This window comes from Rhincodon typus, chromosome 15, assembly GCF_021869965.1.
Source record: "Rhincodon typus isolate 14 chromosome 15, sRhiTyp1.1, whole genome shotgun sequence".
Classification (NCBI taxonomy): domain Eukaryota; kingdom Metazoa; phylum Chordata; class Chondrichthyes; order Orectolobiformes; family Rhincodontidae; genus Rhincodon; species Rhincodon typus.
This window is the reverse complement of record NC_063346.1, coordinates 10,661,684-10,673,123: the sequence shown is the minus strand read 5'-3', so window position 1 is coordinate 10,673,123 and position 11,440 is coordinate 10,661,684. Positions and strand designations below refer to the sequence as shown.

General features: G+C 40.4%; 1 protein-coding gene across 1 annotated transcript; it reads right to left on the bottom strand.

Moving 5' to 3' along the window:
• Positions 1-346: 346 nt before the first annotated feature.
• Positions 347-8,244, bottom strand: LOC109916505 (tetranectin-like protein). Its single transcript, XM_020516226.2, has 3 exons — positions 8,033-8,244; positions 3,549-3,629; positions 347-1,915 (listed from the first exon to the last, which is right to left on the bottom strand). Exons 1-3 carry the CDS (start codon positions 8,130-8,132, stop codon positions 1,524-1,526), a joined length of 573 nt encoding a protein of 190 aa, XP_020371815.1. The 5' UTR covers positions 8,133-8,244; the 3' UTR covers positions 347-1,523.
• Positions 8,245-11,440: the final 3,196 nt, after the last annotated feature.

Sequence of the window (11,440 nt, the reverse complement as noted above, 5' to 3'; positions counted from 1 at the left end):
TCTGTCTGCATCTGTGGAGAGAGAAAGAAAAACATAACGTTATGAGTCCAATGACTCTTCATCAGAACAGGATTTTGTACCCAACTTCCTGATTGTGTCGAAAGCAGGACCTCTATCCCTAGGAAGTGAACCCAACAACAGCTTTGAGCAGATTTCAGAAAAAAAAACACAATAATTATCTAGCCAGAGACTTCACAATTATGTGTCAGAGTGTAATTTGAGATCAATATCTTGCAGTAAAACCTCAACACAAGGAAGGTCTCAATTAATACTCAATTTTGTGCAGTAGACTGATTGTGCAAATACGTTTTCTCTGAAAGATTGTAATGAGGCAGAACCTGAAATGTTAAAAGAAAATTGCATGTCTTTATATAGAAAACAAACCTGAGAAGTAATAATAGTTGCACAATTCCACTGTGTTGTGTCTAAAGACATAAACATGAAAGTGTACATATAAGTACTCAAGGTAGATTTCCTTTAAGAAAATAATTCATGCAATAGGAAATATATGCAGAATATATTGTTTAACATTGGATGGCAGTAAAAGATACTTGGCTTGAATTTTCCTCCTGATGGTGGAGACAGAGCATCTTCTTGCCAGCCCAACGCTGCTTTGTAGCGTTTCCAAAACTCCAGAAATATCTCGGAGTTGCTAGGAATTAAAGATTAATCTCCTGGAAATTGCTGTCAGGTGAAAAATCGTAGCGGTATTATTTTTAAACCATTTCCTTTGAGCATTGTTGCCTATTAGTTAGAAAACTACTGCAGATGGAAGATAATCTCTATTTGATTAACAAATCGGGCAGGATTAAATTGAGCATACACTGCTGTGTGCTATTTTCTGAGGTAGACCACTCTGAGACTGCCTAAAACTGGCTGAAATTCTAAGGGAAAAGTAGGGTCCACGTTTGTGCTATATGGTCGACAATGACTGAGAATCACTCTGTGAACAATATGTAAAATAAAAAGGTCTTATGTTTTGAGCTATATTGTGGAAGATTAATGCAAAAAGAATTAACATGTTTGTGGACAATTCCTTTGTTTTTTGGTAGCTGTTGAATGTTATCTTGTTAAATCTGCTTCTCTAATAGCTAAGAAATTGTACAAAAACATGTGGGTGCATCTTTGAGCATAATTTCAAAGGGTTTATAAACAGATTTCTGAAGGTACATTCCTGACACTGAGTACTAACCTTGGTAAATAATGCCAGGTCTATAGAAAACAAATCTTTAAAAGGCAGGTAGAAGTTCATCTTAAATGAGAACCCAATGGGTTCAACTGCACTGCCCATTATACAGTCTCCCCAGTATTCCATTCCAAGCATGTATAATGGGCAGCTTGTGAGATATTTCGGTGATTTCGCCCAAGGTGAATTGTGACCCTTTGCATCATTCAAAGAGTGCGTCCCTTAAGAATTTCATTCAAACATCTTCGACTGTAAAACAGAGATCAGGAATATGGCAATAAAGGTAATAAGTGTAATGACTGCGATCACTCTAGAGTTTGCTACACAATTGACAGCTCTAAGGAATAAGGTATTCGCAGATGTATCTCTTTTCAGAACGGCACACTTCATCGGACCATTTGCTTTGGCTGTTAATTGAGGCCACCACGCAATTCTCCCGTGTCCCTCCACGCGGCTCATTCCGATCCCAGTTGAAATAAGTAATCGGCAAGCCATTCACATCGACAAATTTACCCTCAGTGGTCATGTCATTGACACCGATCCAGAACTCCCTGGCCCCGATCAAGCTCTTCTTGGCATAGTTACGGAGGGAGTTAGCTTCATCACTGCCTCGGGGGATGCTCAATGTCCCTCCTTGGGCGATACAGTCTTCATTGGCCGCATGGTAGCTCTTTGCACTTTTCGATGCCAGGTAGCACTTTTTGTGAATTTTCGTCCCTTTCAAGCAAACTGGCAGGATAAAGAAAGAACTTGAATTAATACTGCACTTGTCACACATCCAAAATAACCCAAAGCCTGGATATTTCACATGCATTTGCAGTGGTTTGTTTGGGGATTGGCAGAAGCTTGTATTAGGAATGGGAATCAGTAGTTTATATTTGAAATATTGTTATGAATACATATTTACACTTATGGATTATATGAAAACCGGAAGATATTGAGAAATTTGGGCCCTTTCCAGAATGTACAGGGTTCTTTTTTTACCAGGAGTTTGAGGGGGGTATTTGTGTGATTTCTTGGAAATTAGATTAAAGGTTTAATATAGGCTCTGGAAGACATTGAGAAATTTGGGCCCTTTCCAGATTATACAGGGTTTGTTTTTTTACAGTGGACTTGAGAGTGGTATTGTGCAGTTTCTTGGAAGTTAGATGAAAGGTTTAATATGGGCTCTGACTCACCTGCTGATTACAAAGAGTGAAATGACTCTGGAAAAATTGCCAAGCAAAGCTTTTCTGAAATAAGAGATGGAGTTTTATTGCCTTAATTACTAGAAATCTTGGCTTTGGAAAAAACTATGGAGATCCTATACTGAAGGTTTCCTCACAACCCATTATGGACTTAACTTCTGGTTTACATACCTAGAGAGTCATGCAGAATAACATAGAGGGTGGTTCGCATGTGGAATGAACTTCCTGAGGAAGTGGTGGATGTGGGCACAGTTACAATGTTTAAAAGACATTTGGATGAGTATATGAGCAGGAAAAGGTTTGGAGGGATATGTGCCAGGAGCTGGCAAGTGGGCTAGTTTAGTTTGGGATTATGGTCAGCATGGACTGGTTGGACCAAAAGGTTTGTTTCCGTGCTGTATTATTCTATGACTCTGTAACACTTTCAAAGCTTCAGTAGGGCTGCAAACTCCTTTCCCTCCCTCTCTTGGTTGAAGTCTTTGCGAATTTGATAAAGTTTCTATATTTCAGCAGTCTGATTATTTTTTAAAGCCTGAGAAGCTGATCTGTGACTGCTATCCAAAGACTTGGATCAAATTTGATTGATTTTCATCCACATCAAAGCACTAATTCTAAGATTTTCCATTGGTCTACAGCTACCAGTAGATCAAATTTGTCAACAATAAACACCCTTAACTATAAGAATTCAGCAAAAACTATGTTTTGTTTTTCAGAACATTTGACAACAAGAGGTTTTCTTTCACTGTCTTTAAGATATCATCTCTGCAGAGTCTTTGTTGTCTTTTGTGTTGTCCGAATGTTCTATTTGGGATTAAAACAGGATATAAATCTAAATCTGGATTGGAATTAAGTATTAGCCAGTTGTGCAGATTGTTTTAAGAATGAGTTCTGTTTTATATTAAATGGGATTATTTTGAATTTGCTAAACAAGCCTGGAGACAGTTTAGTTTATTCGGCTCAGCAGCACAGAAAGGAAACAATTGACCATTTTGATGATTGAATCAAACATTTATACTAAATGGGTGACTCACAGAGAAGTTAGGTTTGACTACCAGCACATTTCTTTCAATGCAATATCAGTATAACAATATCAATAATAACGTTTTCCTAAATGTATCTGTATTCAGAGTGGAAATACAGACCACGCCTCACTCCAACACAGTCGGATTATTTACCAGTCTGCAGCGCTTGCATTTCTTTAAGTGAATTCACTTCTCGCCATAGTTTGTCAATTTCATTCCTCAACTCATCCTTGCCTGTGGTTTAAACATAAAAGATTTTTTAAAATATTCTTGAAAGTATGGACTGAAACTTTAAAATAACAACAGCAAAGTTTAGAAAAAAAAAATTCTAAATAACACACTTGACCACATCAACAGGCCTGGCTTTCTGCAGTCACTCACTATAATATTATGCAGCATTGTAATTTTCCATTATAATCAATAACCAGAGGCTTCATTCACTTTGTAACACTTTCCACATTTTTAAGACTTCTTAAGCTTTCTTTTCATTCAGAAAGCATTCCAAAAATTTGGAAAAGACTATTAGTTAACAGTACAAGTCTCACATTACATGAAGTGCAATACTCTTTGGGATATGGCACTGTGGGGTGCCTCACCACACTTACAGATTCTATTTGCAATTCACAAATCACATTTTCATATAATCTGACAGGTTCTACAGACATTCCAGCCCCTCAAGCAGGAGGGGTCTAGGTGGCAGCCCTTCTCCATTGAGCCTTTATGACAGCTGCCCCAAGCTTTCTGTTGTCCTTCCCACAGCAAGCAGTCCTGTGCTATGAATGTGCTAGTCTGCTGCACTCAGAGGTGGACAATTCATTGTGGATGACACTTTTTACTGAAAAATGTGTCGATTTATGAGTAGGAATAGTAGGTAATAAATGAAAGAGAAAAACCCAGAGCTGAGGTGTCACTCAGGTTGGAGTGAGCAAAGCGTGGAAATTCAAGGCAAGTGAGCTCTCGCCTATCTTTGGTTGAGATGAAACATTTTTTTCACTCACAAGGTGGTCAGTCTGTGGAATTCACTCCAGGCCAGGTCATTGAGTATACTTCAGGAAAAAAAAATGTTTTTTTTTGTTAGATATTGAAGGGATTAAGAGGTATGGAGAGAAAGCAGAAATATAGTGTTGAGATACAGGATCGGCCATGATCGCATAGAGCAGGATCAAAGGACCGAATAGATTACTCTAAACATAATTGGAACTTTGAAGATACAATGTGTAAAAAGTGTTGATTTGTTCAAGGATTTATGGTAAAGTCCTGAAAAGAATAGATGCTCCATAGGTTATTATGTTTGAATTCCACAGCCTGACCATCTCGTGGGTGAAGAAGCGTTTCCTCATCTCAGGCCAAGATGGGCAATAACTCACTTTTTTTGAATGTTTAAGCATTTAATGTTCAGTTCCTGTTTTGTACCACAAGATGGTGCTTTAATACTGGATGGTGCTCAAGGAGGCTCAATCTCTGAATATTTTGATTCACTTACATAAGGACTGTGTTCATTACTTTTTGCACCAAAGAACACCAATGGGAGCCAACATAAGCATGAGGAACAACCACGCCACTTTCAATGAAGCATTGTATAGCCTTTCAGCCTCAACACGGAGTTCAACACTTTCATATCATAACTGTCTCTCTCATTTCTTTGGCCAGAAAATGCTGGTCATGGTTCTGCTGTAGCCATGAACAACTCCTCAACTACTCAACAACTCAAGAACATTAAACTCTTCTCGACCCACTGTCTGTTTTTTCACTTGCCCCACAGTCAATTCCTTTACCTTGTACCATCATCTACATTCATATTTAATGGCAGGAGACTGTTGAACTGTGAAGCATATTCCAGATGATTCTGCACACATGTCCTCGTCTAACCCTATTGCATTTTAGAATTATAGACTGGATATAGCATAGGCTATTCAGCCCATTGTATCCATACCAGGCAACCCCACACCTCCACTATTTCCCCCATTGCCCTGCAAACCTTTCTTTACAATTCCAGCAAATGCATAGTTACTTGCTCTTTATAGTGTCTTTAATACATTAGCCATCCAGAGACAAATCACTAAAACACAATCCAACATGTGTTGCCAAACCACACCAGGAGATGTCAGGATAAGAACCAATACCTTAGTCAGAAAGGTAGGTTTTAATGAGGGGAATCAGGAGGTGGATAGGTTTGAAGGGGTAGTTCGAGAGCTTATGTGGGCCTAAACAGCTGAAGGCACAACCACGAGCAGTGGAGCAATAGAGACAAGGATGAGCTGGCAGCTTGGAGGTTATGACAAAAGGTTATCTGCTCCAACCTAACCATCTATTAAACAAGGATCAAAAACAAAGTTGCTGAAAAAGCTCAGCAGGTCTGGCGGCATCTGTGAAGGAAAAAGCAGAGTTAACACTTCGAGTCCAGTGACCCTTCCTCAGAACAGTTCCTCAGTTCTGAGGAAGGGTCACTGGACCCGAAATGTTAACTCTGTTTTTTTCCTTCACAGATGCTGCCAGACCTGCTGAGCTTTTCCAGCAACTTCTGTTTTTGCTCCTGATTTACAGCATCTGCAGTTCGTTTGGTTTTCATCTACTAAACAACATCCTGCACAACCATACGACTGCTGCAGACCCAGCTCCAAGTGGTGTGAGTAATGAGTTGGAAATCTATCTAAAACACCTTTGATGGTGAAGGCATCCCATATATAATGCAGAATAACGGTGAGTTGGGCTCACACATATTCATCCAAATCCTACCCCTCCAACCAAACCAAGGCAGTGATGGCAATATACTGGTTTCTGGACTGAGAGTGACAGTTATTGGGCTTCATCCTTGCATGTATGGTTGTACTGGATGTTGTTGTATAGGTGGAGCAGTTACAGCAGATAACCTTTGCGTGTAAACAACTGTGAGGTGCTTCTGAGGAGGTTATGGTCCTACACTGTGCATATTTTTCCTTTTGTTTACCAGCGAGTTACTCAAGAATGATGCAAAGCTGCTTATCTCATAAATGTCAATTCTGCTGCTTTGTGATTATTGAGTTTAAAGGGGTAAAGATAACTCTTAATCACAGGTTAACACATCCCCTTCAAATAAAAAGCAGGGAATTAATTATAAGAAATCAAGGGGGAACAGCTCCATGGAAATCCCTGCAAGCCACCAAAGAATTGAAGAAAGCTCTTGATTAGGGACAGTTAGTACATAAACCTTTGATTCGATGACTTTAGATTCACTGTCCAACACAAACTGTGTTGCACAAATTATAAAACTCTTAAGACTCTTAATAGCTTGGACTCAATAGAAAATAATGTCTGATTGAAGCATGACATTCAAAGAAAGGCAGCAGATACTGTAAAGTTAACGATAATTTGCGCAAGGTAATGGAGTTGACAGTCGGGCAGGGCTTCACAAACTAGGAGCTAAATCAGGACCGTGTGAGGTAACAGTAGACCCATCAGCTGTACTCCTGCTCTCATAGCACCCCTAGCCCAACCCCCCCACACACACACACACACACAATTCTCACTGAGGGATTGTGACAAATTTCAAACCTCCTCTAAGGATAAGTTAGAGAAGCACTCCACTTGAGTTTGAAAACAGCGATCTTGTCTTTTGCACAGTCTTGGCAAATGGCAGAAGACGCTAAACATATCAGCGGCAGATTTTTTAAAAAATGCAAAATCAAGAAACAGTAAGCGCTGGAGAAACTCAGAGGTCTGGCAGCATCTGTGGAGAAACAGTTAGCCTTTGGAGTCTGCTATAACATCTTCAAAAGAGTCATGGGACTCAAAAATCACTGAGACCTGTTGAGTTTCTCCAGTGCTTTCTTTTTTTCATTTTTTTAGAGGCACGGAAACAGGAGCAGGCCATTCTGCCCTTTGAGCCTTATCTATCGTTCAATATGATCATTGGTAAATTTTAGATTTCTTGCATCTACAGTATTTTGCTTTTAAAGAATGCAAAGTCCACGCTTGAATTTTAGGATCGACTTTAACCTGAGCTCTCGTCGAAATTGTTCTTGATTAAATTCAGTGAAAGTAAAATTGTGCAGGGTATAAACCCAGTTTTAAACCCGAACCACGCATTCAGTTTCTTGCAGGGCAGGGCAGGTTAAAATCAAGCCTAATTTGTGACGGGATAAGGAGCCTGTCGTTGATAAACGGAAGGACACGATGCTCAACAGGTAAAAAATAAAACTTGAATAATGCTGGATCTGCATTAGATTCAAAACGACCGAGGATAACGCTGTTTCCGGGTTAATAGGTGGTTAAAAAAAACAACATTGCAACGTGAGTTCAATGTAATGTTTTTGACTAAGAAACACATCCAGTTTACACGACTTTAGATTAAAAGAAATAAAAGCCTGGAACTGTAATATACTTATTATAAAGTTTCCAAGTGGCAGACGTTATTGAACAGTAAATATGAAACGAACGAAATAGAGGTGGTTGAAGTTATTTTGTTCAATTAGTTGGTGACATTTAGGGAACTACCTTTCGCTTACGAGAACCTTCTAGTTAGTTTTCAGCTTCTTTAAGGAAGAGGTGGGAGTATGGATAAATCCGCAGATCTCCAATGGACAAAGCTAACTTTCTATCTTGGCCATTCACACCGGCACACTGCAAGAAGTGTAAAGCAGAAATTAAATTTGCGATACCTTTCCCAGACTTTGACGCTTTGGATCTGGACTGGGCTGTAGTCAGAGATATTATTGCAACAGCGACATAGACGATAGAGAGGAGTTTTGCTGCGGCCATACCGAAATCCCAATTGTCAATCCACTTGAAGACAGGGGTAGATCCCAGTGGAAGAAAGGGGAGAATTTAAATCAAACTGCAGAGTTGACAGCCTAGAGAAGCAGAGTTTGAGGTGGACTTCTTACATATATATACAGAGAGAGGCGGTGACGTCTCTTTAAATATTGCTTTCTGACCAGCTCTGTGTGCTATTGGCACTAACAGTCCTCATACTTCTGCTCAGCTCCTTCATCCACTCACACATCGAATCTCCTTGTCTTTTTTTTATTATTAGTTACAGTCCTTTGGTTATTTAATTTCATTTTCTGTTTGCAAACCTACTGCTCCCTGTTCACCTTTTTCTCCTCCCATCTGTGTGTTTATGCAGCAACCCATGCTTCCTGTTTTATTTCCTTCAGTGAGGAGTTGGACATTTTCACTGAAGGCATTTCACATTGGTAACCTGTGTTTCAGTTGGCTGCAATCTTGTCAAATGGTCAAACCCCACAGCAGACACTCAGGAGGAGCATTGGGACAGTAAGCCCTGACTCTCCTTTGAGAATTGATAGATCTGGTGGGACTTGAACCCAGACCTTCTGGCCTAGAGGTAAGGGCATTGCCACTGTGTGACAGGAGTCCCTTTAAATCAACCTGGTCAGACTTGCTGTGATATACCTCTGGGGCAGCTGAGAGTTGAACCTAGACTTTTTATCCCAGAGCGAGGGTCATGAACACCGTGCCACCAGAGAGCCCTTGTGTGAGATTTTACAATGCGGCCCCTCTAATGTTGTCTTGTGTGGATGCGAAAGATCCCAGGGCACTGCTCCGAAGAAGAGCATGAAAGTGATCCCACATACAGTGTAAGTCAGGATACTGAAAGGGGTTACAAGTTGAAGTTTTGGGCTTGTGGGCTCTGAGATAGCAATAGCAACCCTGAGTGAGTTGCAACAATGGACCCCCTCCCTCGCCCTTCCCCAATAGGGCCTGCTCTTATGGCTTCCTCCTGCCACATCCCTACACCCCACTCTGACAGGCCTCACAAAAAGGTCATGACAATTTTCAAATCGGGCTCACAGTGGGCAAGAAGTTTGAGAAACATGGCCGGGAATTGAGGATTTATTCGTTCAGCAACATAACTTTAAAAATAACACACTCATATCATTCTTGTTGAAGATTGGCTGACATGTTTTTCATATAACACTTTACAACACAAGTATTTCATTGACTATAAACTGCTTTGTGACATCCTAAGGCAGTGAAAGGTGCTATACAAATGCCAGCTCTTCAGGAAAATATCAGGAATAGGTCATTTAGCCCCTCAAGCCTGTTCCACCATTTAATTTGATGGCGGTTGATAGAACACTTTTACCTATGCTATCCCCATAACCCTCAGTACCACTGAGAATCAAAAATTGATCAACTTCTACATTATATATACTCAAAGATTTAAGATTATTACTGCAGCTTGAGGCTGTTGTTGAAGGTACTGTTGATAAGCAATTTCTCTAATTGTTCAGTGATAAAGTGAAATGAATGTGAAATGGCAAACAGGAAGGAGGAATGCCAAGCAGGAATGGCTGGTATGGGGAGAAGTGAAAAAAGCTGTCAACATGCAGCTTTTTCCAGAGATCCCAGACAGCAGGGAATGAGGTGATAAATTGGTGAGAACTGACTGGAAGCTCAGGAGCACAAAGTCATATTGGTCGAATGAGTGATAACACCTTCATTTGGTGGTGGAACTGTGGGGGTAGATAAATATTACGAATGTAGATCCTGATGTTGTAGAAGTGAATAGTGCCTGGGTGGAGGAAATCATTTGCAGCATGAGGAAGTGAAGAAATTCGAAAGTAATGATGGAGAATTATAAATGCAATTTCTTTGATCTCACCTTGTTGGACAATCTTACCATCATAAAAATCAGTCTGGTGAATGTTGATCACATTGTGTCTCTAACAGGTATAGATAAAGGAATGAAAAATGTACATAAAAAGACATGCGCGGTCTCACCACACGTGCTGCAAGATTTCTTCTATTAGTTCATAGATGTGGGCATCACTGGCTTTACTATTATTTGTTGTCCATCCCTAATTGGTCAGAGAGCAGTTACATGTCAATCCACTTTGCTGCAGTCTGCAGTCAAATGTCGGCCATAACAAGTAAGGAAGGCAGATTTCCGTCCCTACAGGTCATTAGTGAACCAGATGGGTTTTTATGACAATCAACAGTGGTTACAATTAGCCCAACACTTATTGAATTCAAATGTCTTCATTTACCATGGTGGGATTCAAATCTGTGCCGACAGAATATTGATCTAATGTTCTGAATTACTAACCCAGTGACATTACAGTTAGATTGAGATTTTAATTTAGATTTAGATTAGAATTAGATTTGATTGTCACATGTACTCAAGCACATGGACACAGGAGTGCGGTGAAAAGTATGTAATGTCACCATTCCTGGCACCATCTTAGGTATAAGGTACCTCGGTACAAAATCTGAGGTATAAAGTAGAAAAATAAGAACTTGCAGTTAAAAATTCAACATTGAGGTTCTACTTAAGTGCTTAGCTATTCTGGCCTCACATCGTTCACAAGGGTTTGATCTCCTCTGTGCTGGGCTCGATTTCCTATGCATTGAGCACAACTGCCCCATGCTCGCTGCTGCCACAAACACCAAGTAACCGTGGGCTGCCCGCTCTCACTGATGCTGCAGATGCTGGGGCCCGCTATCGCTGCTGCCCTGGGCTCACTCTCTCCCCCTGCTGGGCTCACTCTCTCCCGCGCTGGGCTCACTCTCTCCCACACAGGGCTCACTCTCCTCCACATTGGGCCTGCTCTCTCACCCTCTCCCGCACTCTCTCACTGTTCCCCGTGTTGGCTTGATCTCTCCCTAGAAGGCATTACCACTACAGCTGTGCCCCTTAAATGAGTAGATACATTGATTCCCGTAATCATCCTCTTGCAGTAAAAGTCAGTGTTAGGATTGATTCCTCATTGTTTGCTGCAATTGCATGCTTACTTTACAGTGACTAATGAACAAGGACACCAAGGTCGCTTTGGACATAAGTACTTCACAATCTCTCATCATTTGAGAAATATTCTGCATTCCTGTTTTTTCTTACAAAATAGATGACTTCACATTGTTTTCCATATTGTATTCCCACAGCTGTATCAGTCCCACTTTATTTAGCTCCTAAATCACCTTAAAGCCTCTTTGCATTCTATTCATAACTCATTTTGGAAATATTGCATTTGGTCCCATATCCATTTTATGTACATAAATTGTGAATAGCTGAGGCCCAAGCATTAATCTTTGCGCTCTCCCTCTGA